This window comes from Ascochyta rabiei, chromosome 1 (genome assembly GCF_004011695.2).
Source record: "Ascochyta rabiei chromosome 1, complete sequence".
Lineage (NCBI taxonomy): Eukaryota > Fungi > Ascomycota > Dothideomycetes > Pleosporales > Didymellaceae > Ascochyta > Ascochyta rabiei.
Window position 1 is genome coordinate 602,720 of NC_082405.1, and position 17,275 is coordinate 619,994.

Sequence of the window (17,275 nt, forward strand, 5' to 3'; positions counted from 1 at the left end):
TCCACCTCAGCCCCACTAAACCATCCCCTGTTAGCTCGCGGCCAGAGAATCGAGTTTTTACGGTATCCTAATGTTTGATTTATTCTTGGTATCAATTTCGTTATTACACTTCCACAAAAGAGCGCATCACAGTAACTTCCAAAGCTAGAAGTTGGATTTGACTTCACCCTATTCTATTCCAGCGCTCCCAGTCTCAGCACTCACTTGCAGTTGCTTGCACCGTACACGAATGTGCCATCCGAGTTCTCACAGCCGCATGTGCCATCTTTGGGGCTCTTGATGCACCCAGCGCCATCGCCGGAGCTCTCACCAGCATTGCTCCAGAAGAAGGTCCACTTGTCTTTGCTGCTCTTCATCGCCGTGCCAGGCGCGCAGGTGTAGGCTTCACATGTGCCGTACGGGTAGCCGTGGTTACCGTCGTACTGGTGGTCCTGGGTGAAGACGGCGAAGGTCTGCTTGCCAGAGACGCGGGTGTTGTGGCTGCACTCGGCAGCCTGGATGGCCTTTGAGGTCTTGGTCACTGTAGGGGTGTTAGTCAAGAGACATGGGGATGCGGATGACTTGTGACGGACCGGAGCAGCTAGGGCTGGAAGGGTATTTGCCCTTGGTATTGGAGGTGGCAGGGTCCAGGGTCGCGGTAGCGGCGACGGCGAGGGTAAGGACGGTGACGATAGATTTGGCGAACATGTTGAAGTTTTGGTAACTGACTGTTGTGCTAACGAGTGGGTTGTGGTGGTGTTCAGGAATGCTTCTCGTGCTGGCCGATGGGCTTTCCAGTGGGATTTTCCTCCTCTTATACGATCTGTCCCAACGGTCTCGACTTTGGCCTCCTCGTACACATCTCCCGAAATATGGGGTCCGGACAGTCCAATCCACGAGCACGTACCCGGCAGTACGCGTTGCTTGACATGCTTGTTTGGTGTTGGGAAATTGTCTGTTCCAGTTATCGACGTTTCAGGACATGGGTGACGGGGAGCACAGCTATCACAAGTGGAGCCGAATCTGACTCGCCATTCGCAATAAAGTACCGCCTCACCAAACACACAGTGCACACAGTGGTGGTGCCGAGAGCATGTTTCGGAACATAGTGCGTGGTCCACGTGCTATGCTCAGCGTCACCGAGTATAATAACAGCGCAGACACCTGTGGACACCCTTCTAAGATCCTATAGTAGTGCAACACGGGATTCGGTGATTTACTACCTTACAACAATTTCATATTGCAGGGCAGGCACGTTCTCCGACACGCACATGGCAAGAAGTGCTGTTGAGGTTGTTATTCCAGATTCTTGCCCAGTCGCTCAAATCCATGATCCTCTTCTCTCCAACTACTGGCTGAGAGGCGACAACGATCCAAGCCCCCCAGCTGTACCTTGTAACAAGACATGGCAGCCGAAGCCTGGTAATAAGCTTTCGTGTAAATTAGCAAGTCTCCTGGCGTAGGAAAGCGGATTTCGAATATACGAGCACGCCGACATCCCCTATCCTCCCATGTCCTGTGTCACGATAGCCCAAGGGAACGAAGTTTAGTTTGGCATTCAACATCGAAGAACTCGCTCATAGGAGAGAGTCGAGATTTACATGCAACATGGTTGACCAAAGACCACCATAATCCACCCACCCGTCTCCCCCCCCCCCCCCCCCCCAACCCGCATACAAGATCGGATAACATCGATTCATAAAGACGGGCCGAGAGTCCCCACAGAACGCCGCAGCAATCATCGGCATAACCTCTGCCAGACACGCTCGAGAGAGAGTCTTGCTCGAGGAACGTATTCGGCGCCCACTAAGCAAAGCGCGTCCAAGTATCAAGACTAACATATGGAGGCCTATGATCTACAGGAAGAGTCCTACAGTCAGGAGGAGATTAAGTTGGGTAGTACGCGCTGAGTCTTGTAGCCGGGAAGAGGGAGTGCTTCGCAAATAGAGTCATTGTTAGCGCGTTGATCGGAGATCACTTATGAAGGGTTACCATTAAACAAGCAGAACTCTGTCTCTGTAAAGTTATACTGCTTACACCAGCCCTTCACTATAGGCTTGTTAATTGGATAGCATCCATTGCCATCCTTAACGTATTCCACATATGGGTCCTTAACATGCAAGCTGAGTTATTTAAGTAGTACATATTTTAGAAAATCTACCCTTTCTTTCACATACGACCATAGGACGTTGAAAACAAGTTCTCCTGCCCAATCTGCCGTCTATCGTGGTATTGTTTTAAGGATACCGTAGTACGCCTTACTGTTTTCTGTATCCGCGCAACTTAACTAGCTAAGTCTACTGCAGACTATTCCACTTTCTCTGTCTTTATCGCATAAATACAAGACTGAAAGGAAATCTCCAGTTAACATGCTTTATAAAAAGCCAACCTTAAACAAAGTTACGCTGTGAAGTACAATATCTAGTTAGCGCTGTTGTATATGTTTTTGGCTACTTTTGCACCTTGTTCCGCTTGCACGATTGCGAGGTGCAGTGACGCAGCTCTAAATCTTAATCGGACAAGTAAAAGATACTATAATCGCATTGTAGTTAGTAAATCCGGGACCAATCTGTAGACTTTGTTTCGCCATTATGTGCTGTATGTAATCCTGCAGCTATCAAGGCTGACTGGCCCTGATAGACTCCTAGCAGTACGCCTACGTTCCTTAAAACTTCACAATCTGCTTCAGCTCTGCTATTACCCTACCCGTGCACCAAGTGTGCGCAAAAGCCGAACGTGGGCTCTGTTCGAATTTATGCCGCTATGTACACATCGCAATTGTGGGAGAAGAAAAGCCTGGACATCGTTCACGCTCACCTTGAGGTCAAATTTTGGGAATTCATGTCCATACTGACTATAGACGGTCGGTTATTCGTCGTAGATAGATTTGTGTTCACGAGAAGCGCAGACTGTGGCCACTTGCCGACAGCGTGTCCAACCGTACGTAGTACGGCCTGTAACGGTTACGGGTTACAGCCGTAAATATAGTAAGTAACAGTAATTATATAAGCTGTAGCTGTATACGTACTATAGCTATATATAAAGCTGTAATACAGTTGTAGTATAGCTAACCTTAGTGTTAACAATAGGGGGATAGGGGGGGGGGGGGCTGCATAGGCCACTATTGTTAAAACTTAACACTACGCCTAACGTAAGGCCTTAACAGTATTACTACCTCCTCCCCTACTACGCTATAACGCAATTATTGCGTTTTTTTTAATATTAATACGCATAAAGGCAGATAAAGCCTATAAAATATGTTTCTAAGCATAGTTATACTCTAAATTAATTATAGAGGCGTATAGGAGGTATATTACTAGGTTTAGCACCTACAGCGTCTCTAGGTATTACAACAGCTGTATTTTTGCTCTGAAAAACGTTCTAGCGCCTTGCTAATAGGATAAGTTATCTAATTAGCGTTAATTAAGCTCCCTGTTAATTAAACTATCTCTATAATACTATAACACTATAGCGCCTATTGCCTATAACCTGCCTCTGCCTCTACGCCTACATATAACAAGCCCTAGCTTCCTTATACGCTTAACTTTACTGTTACACATACAACGCGCTAGGATAATATAGACACCTACTAAAGGAGAGTAATTCTAGAACTTTTTAAGGTATCTACACCCTAGTATAACATATGCTCTGCTGCGCAGTATATAACTATTAACTAGTAATAGTAAAGGTTATTTGTGTAGCTACGCTGTATATATAAGCACCTCTAGTAAGAAGGTCCTTAGGGCTCCTTACAATAGATCTACATCATCTTGTCAGATTAGATGGTAATAGTAATGAGTTAATAAAGATGTATTAATGTTCTGTTGTTGTTCTATATAAGGGTGATTTTCGTCTTATCTAGGTTCTAGTAGGGGCCCCTACACAGCTTCTTAGCAGGTATATCACCTAACCTATTTCTCTAATACCTTTTATTTAACACACCCCCTTAGCTTAGAATCCTATTGCAAGCTGCGTAAACTAGTTAATTAACTCTTTAACATAAGGCCCTCTAGTTGCTCTTACATCTTCTTAAGCAGGATATCTCTTAATATACCCTTCTAGCCCTTAATAAGTCCTAACTAATTAAGAAAGCTAGCCTATTTGCTAATTAGGAATAACTTTGTAAATCTATCTATAATTATATTGTGAGATAGGATATATTCTACTTTAATTACTTTGTAGTTAACTTGTTATTATAACTAGTAATTGTGTATATTAATATACTAAAATCTAGTTTATATCTTAGTAATATCTGTAGTAACTAAATATATTGTCTGCATATTATTATATTTAAGTATTATTATTAGATTACTTAGGGTTACCTAAAGCTCTTTTAATAGTTAAGAGGTAAATATTACTTCCTTAGCTACTTAAGACAGTCCTAGGAGCTTAGCCTTAGTAGTTAACATTGTAACAGTATCTTGTTTATTTACTCTTTAGTTAATAAGTCCTCTAGATAGCTTAATAGCGTATCTTTAGGAACTCTTTTAGTCTACAGTATTATTAATAAATAATATATTACTTGCAACTTTAAGTCCTTTACCCTATTTAAAGTTAAGTAATAGATTTCTTATCTTCTACAGGTATAGAAGCACTTAGTTAGCAGCATCTTAGTATTTATTACTTAGGTTAACTAGAAAGCGTGTAAGTTGCGACGTAGCAAACGCTATATTAGGTTAAGTAGTTACTGCTACAAATAACAGGGATCTAATCTTTTACTAATATTAATTAATCTCTAGTAGTTTAGCTAGACTATTCCTAGGCTTAAGTTAAATTCTAGATATTAGCGTATTATACCTTATATCCTGTCTAGTTACTAATTTAACTAATCTTGTTAACGTATACAGCTTATAATAATTAAATTATCTATTACTATCTATTATATTAGACTTCTATACTAAGGAACTATTAAAGGTTATCTCCTCTAGTGTATAGGTATTACTCCTGTATCTATTTAATAGCATTATCTGCCTCTTATTTATACTTTAGGTAGTACATAATTATAATATTGTCTATATAAAAGAAGATAAATATTCTATTCTTAATTATATAGTAAATCTCTTATAGTACCTATTTAAATCTAATTTTAGCTAATATTACTGTAAATTCCTTCTACTATAGTAGAGACGAGATGCAGAGTCTGTATAAGGCTTTCTATACCCTTAGTAAGGTGCCTGTCTTCTAGTATCCTCTTAGTATCCTTATATATAATTTATAGTTAATAGCTATATAGACAAATATATTTATAATATCCTATTATTTTAGTTTAAGATTATATTTTATAGTAAATGCTATTAGTATTCTAAGTAATTAGAGTATATGTGTTACTGTATACGTTTCTTATAATATAATATTATATTATTAGTCTCCTCTAACTATAAGCCTTACTTTATACTTATTAAGGTAGTAGTATTTATTGAAGTTATATGTATAGACCTATATATATTTAAGTATTTATTATTTAGACTTCTAAACTAGAGCTGCAAGAACTTTAGTCTATAACTTTATTTATTTATAGCTTTATAGGTGTTTATTTTCTACTTGTTTAAACATCTTATAGAGAGGGTGCTCCTCTAGCTTTAAGTTTACTGTAGGTAATAGTAGGAGTTTATTCTAATACAGTTTAAATCCTTTTGCTATAATCCTTCTTAATTAAGCTTTATTAAAAGGTTTTTCTTTATGTTAACTAAGGTGTCCTACCTTAGTGCCTGCTATAAATGTAGCTGCCTACAGCGTTGTTATAGACGTTCCTTAGCCCTATTAAAGTTAGTCTGTTGTCTTATTATAGCTTATCTATTTAGTTAGAAATACTGCTAGTAGAGGTGTTAGTAGAGGCGTTAGGTATGCTTCTATAATCTTCCTACCTTAGTAATAACAGGGTTATTTAGTATGTAGAGTATCCTCCTGCGTTATCTTATTCTTATAGAATGTTTTAATTTTAGGTATATAGCTCTATATAGCTAGGACTTTAACTATACTAATCTAAGTTATAATCTCCTAAAAAAATATTATATATAAGGTTATCTTTAATATCCTCTATTTTACTATTAAATATTATTTCTTTATTAAACACTATATTATAGGTCCTAATTACTTTAGCTATTAATAGGACCTAGATTTGGTATATGTTGGTAGACTAGTATCCTACTAAGTATCTAATCTATACCTTTAGGTCTAGTCTTTATAGCCTTAATTTTCTTTAATAGGTGTTATTAGTTATAGTAAATGCTTTGCATCTATATACTCTTAGGTAAGCCTAGTTTAGATTTTAAGGTCTAGTAACTATACTATTTATAGCAGCTATATATATAAAGAATATTTTGTATAGTAATCTCTACTTATTTAGATAATTTAGCGTCTAATTATAAAGGTATACTGCCGCTCTAGTAATTTCTAGCTAGAGTTCCTATAGTAGATTTGCGTCTAGTTAAATTGTGTGTACGGAGGAGCATTTCAAAAGTCTTTCCCCCCCCCCCACCTGGTCAACGCACGGAGCAGTCAGGGGTAAATTGGCCTGGGTTTCTTATGCCGTGTCCTCTTGGCTTTCTCTCTTCTATCTCCCCTACCTTCTCTATCTACTTCTATCTATCTACAGTTTATTATGCTAGTCTTTAATCTTGCTACTTATTGTCAAGGCCACGGCTCTGCCCACCGTGCCAAGCATGCCAAAAAGGTAACAATGCTCACTTTGATAGTGAGACAGCGGCCAGAACAGTACTTATTTGCCATTACAGGTCAGAGGTGGACGCATCACATGCCTAAGGCTTAAGAGTAAGGCTAAGAGCCTAACACTTATGCTCTAATTATAGCCTATAAGGCTAATAAAAAGACAAATTAAGAGATTATATTCTTAACTAGTGTTAAGAAGCGTATAATCAACTTAATCTACTTACAAGCAATTAAGAGAGGCTTTAATCCTGCTGTTAGACCTATTTAACTAGAGAACAAGTATGTTAAAGATAGAGCGCAATCTAGGAGGCCTTTAAAACAGTAATAGGCCTTTAAGAAGGTTGTAAACCTTATAAGACAGGATTGTTATAGCAGAAAGAAGACCTATGCTAATATTGCTAGTAATCTTAGTTAAGATAGCCTAGATATCTTAGCCTCTATAGTGTAGAGAGTACTTAGAAAAGCAGGCTATAAGAAGACTAAACTAACAAGGAAACCTATGTTAACAAAACAGATAAGGAAGGAGAGGTTAGCTTAGTGTCTTAAGCATAAAGATTAGACTATTAAGGATTAGAAGAACGTTATCTAGAGTAATAAGACTGTTGTAGTTCTCCTTTATTAACGTAGAGGATACAGAGTCTAGAGAAAGGTAGATAAGGCTGTTATTAAGAGCTATATTTAAGAGAGATAGAAAGGATACTCTAAGTTTATATTCTAGGGTTGCTTCACGTATAAGAAGAAAGGTCCTTATTACTGCTAGACACCTAAGATAAAGTAAAAGAAGGAAGAGGCTATAAAGAAGATTAATAAGTTAAACTAAGAGATAGAGCCTTTAATAAAAAAGAGGTAGGAGCTTACAACAGGTATAGAGAGGCTTAGTCTACGTACAAAGCCTAGCAAGAAACCTTAATAGAGATAGAATTAGAAGACTGGTAAGCTATTACAAGGCAAGGGCTTAGGGATAGACTAGTAGCAGTACTAGTTAACTATTATAAAGCCTAAGCTAATTCCTTTTATAAAGGAGTGTATAAAAGAGAGGCCTAGTACACTAGTTTAGGAGGATAAAGCACCTACTTATAACTACTATATACAAAGAGTAGTGTATAGCTAAGAGTACGTAGCACAGCTACTTTAGTGTAGTAACTTACTAGATCTAAATGCTATTAAGCCTTGTTAGTTCTGGATAAAGAGATATATAACAAAGAAAGGAGCACTAAAGAGTAGACTTTAGGCTATTTAGGTATAGAAACAGTGTTAGGATAAGCTACCTTAAGAGAAGATTTAGTGCTGGATTAAGCGTATCCTAATCTATATTTAGAAGATTATTAAGTTAGATAGAGGTAATAAGTACAAGGAGGGCAGAGATGTACGTAGGACTGATTGAGTTAGATTGAATCTATCGGGCCTACTACCCCTGACACTACCCCGTGCGTTGACCAGGGGGGGGGGGGGGGAAAGACTTTTGAAATGCTCCTCCGTGCCTTCTCTTTTATTACACCCCCTAAGTGTTTAGCTCCTCTATTTTAAGCTTATATATCTAGAGCAGAAGGCTAAATTCTTATTAAGAGGGACGTGCACTATCTCTTAACCTCTTACTTAACTATAATAATTTTATTATCTATCTTAATTACCTTAACTGTAATATTAAACTGTTTCTTTAAGAACTAGACAGAGATCTTAAGTAGACAGATAATAGATCTTATAGGCCTATTGTTCTTAAAGTTGAAGTCCTACACGTACTAAGAGTGTTAGCAGGTAATAAGTATTTAACTCTTTTCCTTATTAAAGCTTTCTACTTGATATTTATAGAAGTCTATAGCTATTTATTTACCTAAGCCTTTATTATTTAATTATAGGGTTCTTTATATTTAATACTTTAATTTTAATTATCTATATATATTATATTATACTGTTATAATACCTTTAATCTTTACCCCCTTAAATTAATATATAAGCTGCTTTATTATAGATAGTTCTAGATGTCTAAGCCTCTTATGCTATTTTATAGCTGTTACTTTCTATAGTAATCTTCTATTATAATTTATACATATATAGAGTGCTACTATAGCTATATTTAGTTATTTAATAACCTACTATCTAACGCTTTCTGTTAGAATAGCTATAATGTTACTGTTTCTTTAACGTAGTGTTGTTAGATCTTCTTAGTTATCCTACTATATTCCTTATCTTTAGAGTACCCTAAATAATACTAGGTTACAGAGGAAATCTAGGCACTACGCAACATTGTCTAAGCGTAGTACTTGTTTACCTTAAGATTCCTCTACTAATATATTAATAGTACTATATCCTGATTTCTAGACCTTAGAGTTCCTAGTCTAGATAAAGTCTTCTATTACTAGCTAGCGTACGTCTCTAAGTCTTAAGAGGTTATTATAGATATACGTAGTTAAGCTAGAATCTAAGAGAAATACCTTATTTAATAGATATCCTTAATTACTTACGCTATAACGTACTCCACGGTCGAGCGGATCACACGATCGAGCGGATCACTCAAAACCCCACCAAAATTGCCTAAAACCACAACCCTTTATCTCAACAACCAAGCAATAAAATCTTCTAAAGTTTTCAGGACAGGGCTACACTAATATAAATAAGAGTATTTAAAAGTCTTAGAGTGCTAGAATCTATAACACAGACGTTATTGAGCGATTACTGTTTTACAGGGGTGTTTAGCACTATTTGCAGGCTATTTCTATAACTATTATAGCTATAAAGCTGAAATCTAGATATGTACTTACCAATAACTATGCAATACTATTCTGAAATTTTAAGAAGATTTTATTGCGTGGTTGTTGAAATAAAGGGTTGTAGTTTAGGACAATTTTGGTGGGGTTTTGAGTGATCCGCTCGATCGTGTGATCCGCTCGACCGTGGAGTACGTTATTCTGTTTTTATCTACCTTTATTAACCTAAGTAATTCCTTAGCTATCTAGTTACTTAATAATCTTGTCTAGTATTTAAGATGTCTTAATATATAGAGTAATTAATTAAGACGCTATTATTATTTATAGTTACTTAGTCCCTTAAGTTATTGCCTATATTTTCTTTTATAAGTTACTGTAATATTTAAGCTTATACTATACTAGTTTTATAACACCTCTATTTAGCTTAAACTACTTAGGTACCTTAGCTGTATTTATATAGTAGTAGTTAGATATATAATAACACTATTTACAGGTAGGATATATATCTTTAGCTCTTGCTATATTTCTCTCTAGAAACTACTTAGTTCTAGCACTTTAGCTATCTATCTTTCTTTTGTTTTACCTAGGGTTTCCCTAGCCTTAATAATTATTATTAGAAGGTGCTTTTAGTTCTCTACTAAAGGCGTCCCTTTATAGGTTTAAGTTAGATTTACTGCTTACTATATATAATACCTCTCCTACTATAAAGGCGCTCTTAGGCTTCTCTCTTTTTAGATGTTAAAGGCTTATATAATTATAGAAGAGTTTTATTATCCTTTTTCTATTTATAGCTTCCTTATTATATCCTAGCCCTTAGAACACTATAGTCTAGGTTAATGCTATCTTAGATACAGAGCCTAGAAAATTATTAACAATAGCTTATATTTACATAACCTTAGCTACCTTAAGAGTCTTAGCTTAAGTTACTGCCTAATTATATTTACTTAGCTATATCTCCTAATTTATAGTTATTTATATTAGTCTAAGTATAGTATAGTACCTTTCTTATACTTACGCCTGTTCTTTATCTATATCTACTCTAACAGTGTCTTAGAGGGCATTTATCTATTTATGTAGTGTTCTGTTTTCTATGTAGTAGCTTAGCTATAGATATAGTATTACTGTTATAAGAATATAATTAACTATTCTTAACATTTTACTTTTCTTATCTTAATAGTCTTTCTTAAGTATCTTATATAACTTAAGGTAAAGCTTATAGTCTTTATAATCTTCTTTATATACCTCTTATTTCTTTTCTAAGAGGTCTAATACCTGTATTAAGATTATAGGTGTTTACAGTATAGTTATTAACGTATCTATTACCTTATGTATTATTCTACACATTCTACTTTAACCTACTTAGATATTCTGTAATAATATAGTTAAGGTGTTACTTATACTTATTACTAGTTTATTGTTAGATAACTAACCTTACCGAGCCAAGTTGGGGGTTTGGGGTTAACCTCGGTTAACTCAGGGGCTAGCGGCACACACACATAAAATAAGCCATTAAGACAGATAATTATTAATTAATTACCTTTATTATTATCTTTGCAAATTAAGCATATTATCTAACAATTAAGAGTCTTACTAACACTACTAAAATACCCTTTTAATATGTTGCTATTAACTATGTATGATTTAATAATAATTCTTATAGATTACATAACCTACACACCTTAGTTACATTAACTACAGACCTGCTGCGCCTCTCTAGACGTATAGGAGAAGATAGACCTTAACTGGACTATCCCTCTAAGGACTAAGCTATAAGTACCTAACGCCCTAGACATCACTAACTATAAAAGGAGGCTAGCCCTTAGCAATAATAAACAAGGAAACCCTTAACTTCTAGAAATCCTATCTAAACTATTAGCTAACAGCCTAAAGGCATAGAAGGAAGATAATAACTATTAGAAGAGCTGCCTTAAATCCTACAAGATAGCGGATAGAGACTACTGCAAGGAGCAAACTAACCTAGATAAGGTAGTAATATTTATCTAAAGTTTAGTATTACCTTACCTTATAAAGAACTGCTACTAACTAGGTAAATTAATTTAAATATAGCTTATTAGCCTTAAATATATAGTTAGTATTAATCCTAAAGAAAAATAATTACGCACACGCTACTAATACCTAGCAGCCCTGAAACTAATAAGACAACCTAGGAGCAGGGATATCTAGCTCCTTAAGTATAATTATGCTGTAACTAACACTAAAATAGAGGGTGTTGCTAAAATATACAATATACAAGACACTATCTAAGACTTCTTAGATTTAATAATAAAGATAGCGCTAACCCAGGTAATAATATTCTACGACTATAGTAGATAAGAATAAAATATAACTTATAAAGAAATAATAAAACGCTTCCAAGAGTATATAAGTAAGTACTACCCTAAGGGGAGACAGTAAGGACGCGCCTTTACTGCAGGGAACAACTTAACTCTTACTGCTAGTAGTAAATCTACCCTAGACACTAATAGAGACGCCTCTTATATTATTAAAGATGTATTATCTACTCCTACTACACAGGGGAGTTAGAGAAGACCTTATTAAAAACAGAATATTAGTTAAATAACTACATCTAAGCAGTCCCTAAGAGGGGATACAGCAGCAGCTAGAGGAGCAAAATGCCCTGCTTGTAGACAACGCTATAGACTAGAAGATTGCTACTACGTCTATAAAGATAAAGCACTAGAATAGTTTACCCTATATAATAGAATTGCTAAGATAGTATAATTTAGGATAGAACAAAATGCTAACCTTTAAGATTAGGTTAGATCTGTAAAACAAGCTTATACTAAGACACTAGCTATTAAGATATCCTAAATACTAGAGGCACCTCTAGGATAACTATAGGGACAGAAGATATTAATAATTAATATAAGTCCAGTTAAAGAATTATATAATATAGAGCTACTAAGCTACCCTCTTAGGAACTCCTTTATCCTTAACTTAGGATTAACTATCTATATTATAAATAATAAGGACTAGATATAAGACCTTACTCTACCTACATTAAACAACTACCTATAGGTAGGAAACTCCTAGGTATAGATATAGGGATATAGCACTGTCTATCTCTATCTATTAAACACAAACTAACTAACTACTCTTAAACTACATAATATAGCATAGTGCCTAGACATACTTTATAACCTTGTCTCTTTCTAACAACTATGTTAACAGGGCATCTAGTAGGACACAAAAGGAGATCTAACTTAGCTTAGATAAGTAGACAATACAGCTATTACATCCTTAGATAAATAATATAGATAATAGGTACTTAGGGAATAGCTATAGGCAGTATTTGTAATATAATTAACACAAGGCAGAATACCTAAGACTGCTACTGCTCTGCTATAGCACAAGCGAATAGGGCACTCTAGAGCTGCTACTATTAAACACCTTATCTAACAATCTTAGGGGGTAAGAGTTAGGGGTATTACTACAGTCTAATATAATACTTACAGACAAGCTAAGACTAAGAGGTAAATTAGTTAAACGCCACAAATAAGTAACAAAGGACTTAGAGAACGTATAGTAATTAACTTCTAGTTATATAAAGAAGGAAGCTTTACTAAAGAAAAGAGCTAATTACTTGCTGTTAATAGGCAATCTAGCTTCCTCTAGGACTTCTATTTTAAATATAATTAACTAGGAAAGATAATTATCTACTTCCTAGACACTCTTACACAATTCCTGTTAAAATAATACAAGATCTAGGTTAAGGTAATTAAGTGTAATAGTAAAATTACTATAATAAAACTAGAAGTATTAAGATAGTGCGCTGTATAATTAATTAGGCTTAAGCCTTCTGCACTAGACACCTAAGCACAGAATAGAAGTGCTAAACGCTTAGGGGGTGTAATAAAAGATAAGGCACGCACTATAAGATTAGACATAAACCTACTATAGGAAATATAGCTAGAGATTATTAGGGCAGCAGTGTACCTACACAACTAAACACTAAGGTTATTAAATAACTAGAAAATACCTTATAATGTTCTCTTTACCTATATAGCTTAACTAGCTAGCCTAAAAATATAAAGCAGGAAACTAAACTAGGCATATTTAAAAGTATATAGATATAAAGCCTTTACTCTTATAAGTAACACCCTTTAAGGAAAGTTATAACTCTAGTAACTAGACCTAAGAGTATAGGTAGAATACCTAGTAGGATACTAATCCTTAAATATATATTAGATATAGATTCTAACCTTAGTAAAAGTTATTAGCATAAGAGATGTAATCTTTAATAAGGATACTGTCTTTAGTAGCTAGACTTAGGACCTAATAGACAATCTTATGCACAGCACTCTTAAAGAGATAGCAATATAGACAAGAAGCGTAGAGCTTCTACCTCTACCCTAAAATAAGGCCGAAACCTAGTTATTCTATAAGAATAATACTATTACACACTTAAATACTATAGAAGATTGGCTAGGTTATAAAAATAGACAAAAAGCTAGATATATATATCTAACCCCTCCTCTAACTCTGCTACTAGTCGCGTTGTTAATAAACACGTTATTGTTATTCTAGTTAGTAAGAGGTAACAGCTAACTAGGAGTTAGCAGGTAGCACTAGGTAACTGCTAATTAGTTAGAATTAACGCTAGCGCAATCTTAAGGAACTTTATAAACTATCCTGTAGAAAGCTATATTTATAGCTAGCATATAAGGCAGATATATTAGCACATACTAGGGCAATAATATTAATCAGGCTAGGTTAAAACAAATGCTAATAAAAGGGCTTAAGCCTTATTAAAGCTAACTTCTGCTAGAGCTAACAGCACAATTAAACCTAAAGGACTACCTACTTTACTAATAGTTTAAAGAAGCTAAGTAAGAACACCTTAGCAGCTATTAGACTATAAAGTTATGGTCTAAAGTACCCCTAATAAAGACTAGGGTAGTAGGATACTAGGTACTTAACTATACGTGGGTATACATGTATAAGCTTAATAAGAACTACTACCTACTTAAATATAAGGCGCGACTAGTAGTCTAAGTTAACTAGCAATAAAATATTACTTCTAAAGATACCTATACAGTAACACTAGCTAGCAGGTCCTTTAGAATGCTTATAGTAATTTTAGCAGCACATAACCTAGAACTTAAGTAGTTTAATGTTATAAACGCGTTTATTTATGTATTAATTAATAGAGAGGTCTAGATAAGGATGCTATGTAGGTATTAGAAACTAGGCATAGTCCTATAGCTACACAAGGCACTATATAGACTAAGAATCACTCTACTCCTCTAGCAGAAGGAATTTATATCTACTCTAATAAGCTATAGATTTGCAGTTGTTCCCTATAAACCCTGCTACTTACTTAAGAATAGAGTTACTATCTTCTTCTATATAGACAATATTATTATAGCTTATTATCTAACTAGAAGATATAAGGCAGACAAGGCCCTTAGCTATATTACTAATAAATACTCTGTTATAGGAGGAAACAATCTAAAATAGTTCTTAGGAGTAGAGATAACCTAAGATTAAGATAACCTAAGGATCCTCCTCTTACAGGCGTTATATATTAACAAAATTATCTCCCTAGCAGACAAGACAGATATATAACATAACACACTAATATTAAGTATTAAGCTTCTACTAAATAAAGGGGAAGCTGTAAAATTAGAAATTAACAAATACTAGAGAAAGATTAGATCTCTCCTCTTTACTGCAGTCACTACTAGGCCTAATATTACCTTTGCTACATCTAGGCTGGCATAATTTCTAACTAACCCTAGACAGCAGTACTATAACGCAGTAGATTAAGTACTATTGTACCTACAAGGGACACAAGACCTATCCCTTACCTTTAGAGGTAATAAGCACCTAGTAGTTGCTAGTAATGTATTATTTGCTAATAATACTCTTAATAGGAAGAGCTTCTAAGGATATACTATTAAACTGTATAGAGGACTTATTACCTAGAGAGCTAATAAATAAGACACAGTTACTACATTAACAACTAAAGCAGAGCTACTTACCCTAGCATAGGTGGCTAAGGAAGCTATCTTTATCTTACAACTATTATTAGAACTTATTATACACCTCTTATAATTAACAATTACTATTTAATGTAATAATACTTAGACTATCTAATTAATTAATAAGGAAGTCTTAAAACTCTAAACTAAACTATAACATGTAGATATTTACAGCTACTAGCTGTAATAAGAGGTAAATAAAGGTACTATAACAGTAACCTATGTCCTATCTACTAAGATGTTAGCTAATAGACTTATAAAGGCTCTGCCTGTAAGCAAGTAGTTAACCTTTCTAAGGCAGCTAGGACTAAAGAAACATACTAAACAAAGAAAGCTAGCTAATACCTAGATAGAATTACTTAACTAAAAGCTTGCTAACCTAGAGGTACAATAAGAGCCAATTATGTCTAGCTTTAATAGGGCCTTAAAGCTAAGGGGGTGTGTTAGATAACTAACCTTGCTAAGCCAAGTTGGGGGTTTAGGGTTAACCTTAGTTAACTTAGGGGCTAGCGGCACACACACATAAAATGAGCTATTAAGACAGATAATTATTAATTAATTACCTTTATTATTATCTTTGCACATTAAGCATATTATCTAACATTTATATTATATAATTTCTAAAGGTAGTAGCGCCTTTAGTTATATGCATTAGAGTTGCACTCCTTTAGGGTCTACTAGCAGCTATATATCTTACAACTAGTACTTAATCTTAAGTTAGTAGTACTAGGATACCTAGTTGCTTAAGTTAGTAAGAATAACTGTCGCGTCCCTCTAGCTTTAGCTAGTTGCTATTTTGCTTGTTATTAGCGCTTATTATAGCAGTAGTAAGACTCTTAATTATTAGATTAGATAGTAATAGTAATAAGTTAATAATAATATATTAATGTTCTGTTGTTGTTCTATGTAAGGGTGATTTTTGTCTTATCTAGGTTCTAGTAGGAGCCCCTACACGGTTTCTTGGCAGGTATATCGCCTAACCCATTTCTCCAATACCTTTCATTTAACACATCTATTAACTTCAGCGCTATGTAGGACGGCTGGTTATCTAGGTGGCTAGAAAGGAGATTTCTAAGTAAGTCCGCCTATATAACCCTCCCCTCCTCCCCTCCTACGCCCTCTACCACCATTATTAACATGCCTCTAACTAGATTAACCTAGACCTAGCTTACTAACGTTACTAGAGCACCTGTATACCACTTAGCAGGCTTAAAAACCCTTAGTAAGATAGCCTGTGCCTTATTGTTAACCTCTCTATCAGCATTACTATCGCCCTATCTATTAATTAAGGCAAGCCTAGCTTACATACAACACCCTAACGCTACTAGTATTAACTTTCCTATTAATTTTAACTAAGTATACTATAGGAACATATACCTTAACGCTAGTTAGCTAGGTTATTAGGTATACTATAAGGCCTAGCTAGCTAGTAGAAAAGACTTAGCTGCTATATAGTTATATAGAGTTACACTACAGTACTTAGACGTTAACAGCTCTACTATAAAGTACTAGCTTTGCTAGAGGTGTTACAAATACAGTGTTACCCCTAATACCCTCTGCGTTAATAGGACAGCTTACGTTAACACATATATACATAATAAGTATTAAATTAACCCTAAAATAGGCCTTATTCTAGACACCTAAGCTACCCCTAAGAACCTATAGGCAGCTGCACGTGTTACTAGCTTATCTACCTTTACTACAAACACCCCTTAGAAGGAAGATAAGCTTTAGTTAGCCTTTATTAATTAGGCTATTACTAATAATATATTATTTACTATAATAACAGCACCTGCTACACAAGGCCTAATTGCTTAGAATTAACAAGATCTACTCTACACCTTACCTAATTCCTACTTAACAATGTTATTATACGTTACTAATTAACTTTAATAACATTAATTAGAGGTAGCAGCA

At 35.0% G+C, this 17,275-nt stretch overlaps 1 protein-coding gene across 1 annotated transcript, besides 23 other annotated features; it reads right to left on the minus strand.

Moving 5' to 3' along the window:
• Window positions 1-10,597: part of a mobile genetic element that runs on past the window's edge.
• EKO05_0000150 (uncharacterized protein) lies at window positions 201-687 on the minus strand (the record flags this gene model as incomplete). The annotated part of the gene is made up of 2 exons (XM_038936864.1): window positions 201-520; window positions 573-687. 2 exons carry the CDS (start codon window positions 685-687, stop codon window positions 201-203), a joined length of 435 nt encoding a protein of 144 aa, XP_038802689.1.
• Window positions 1,613-1,645: a tandem repeat.
• Window positions 1,646-1,653: a tandem repeat.
• Window positions 2,984-3,049: a tandem repeat.
• Window positions 3,719-6,419: a mobile genetic element.
• Window positions 4,259-4,294: a tandem repeat.
• Window positions 6,420-6,607: a mobile genetic element.
• Window positions 6,522-6,571: a tandem repeat.
• Window positions 6,613-6,752: a dispersed repeat.
• Window positions 6,770-8,127: a mobile genetic element.
• Window positions 8,129-9,116: a mobile genetic element.
• Window positions 8,469-8,556: a tandem repeat.
• Window positions 9,115-9,552: a dispersed repeat.
• Window positions 9,546-10,597: a long terminal repeat.
• Window positions 9,555-10,352: a mobile genetic element.
• Window positions 10,353-10,664: a mobile genetic element.
• Window positions 10,598-10,601: a direct repeat.
• A 113-nt stretch (window positions 10,665-10,777) lies between the features above and the next one.
• Window positions 10,778-10,834: a dispersed repeat.
• Window positions 10,835-15,968: a mobile genetic element.
• Window positions 12,804-12,846: a tandem repeat.
• Window positions 15,429-15,482: a tandem repeat.
• A 99-nt stretch (window positions 15,969-16,067) lies between the features above and the next one.
• Window positions 16,068-16,367: a mobile genetic element.
• Window positions 16,177-16,239: a tandem repeat.
• Window positions 16,368-17,275: the final 908 nt, after the last annotated feature.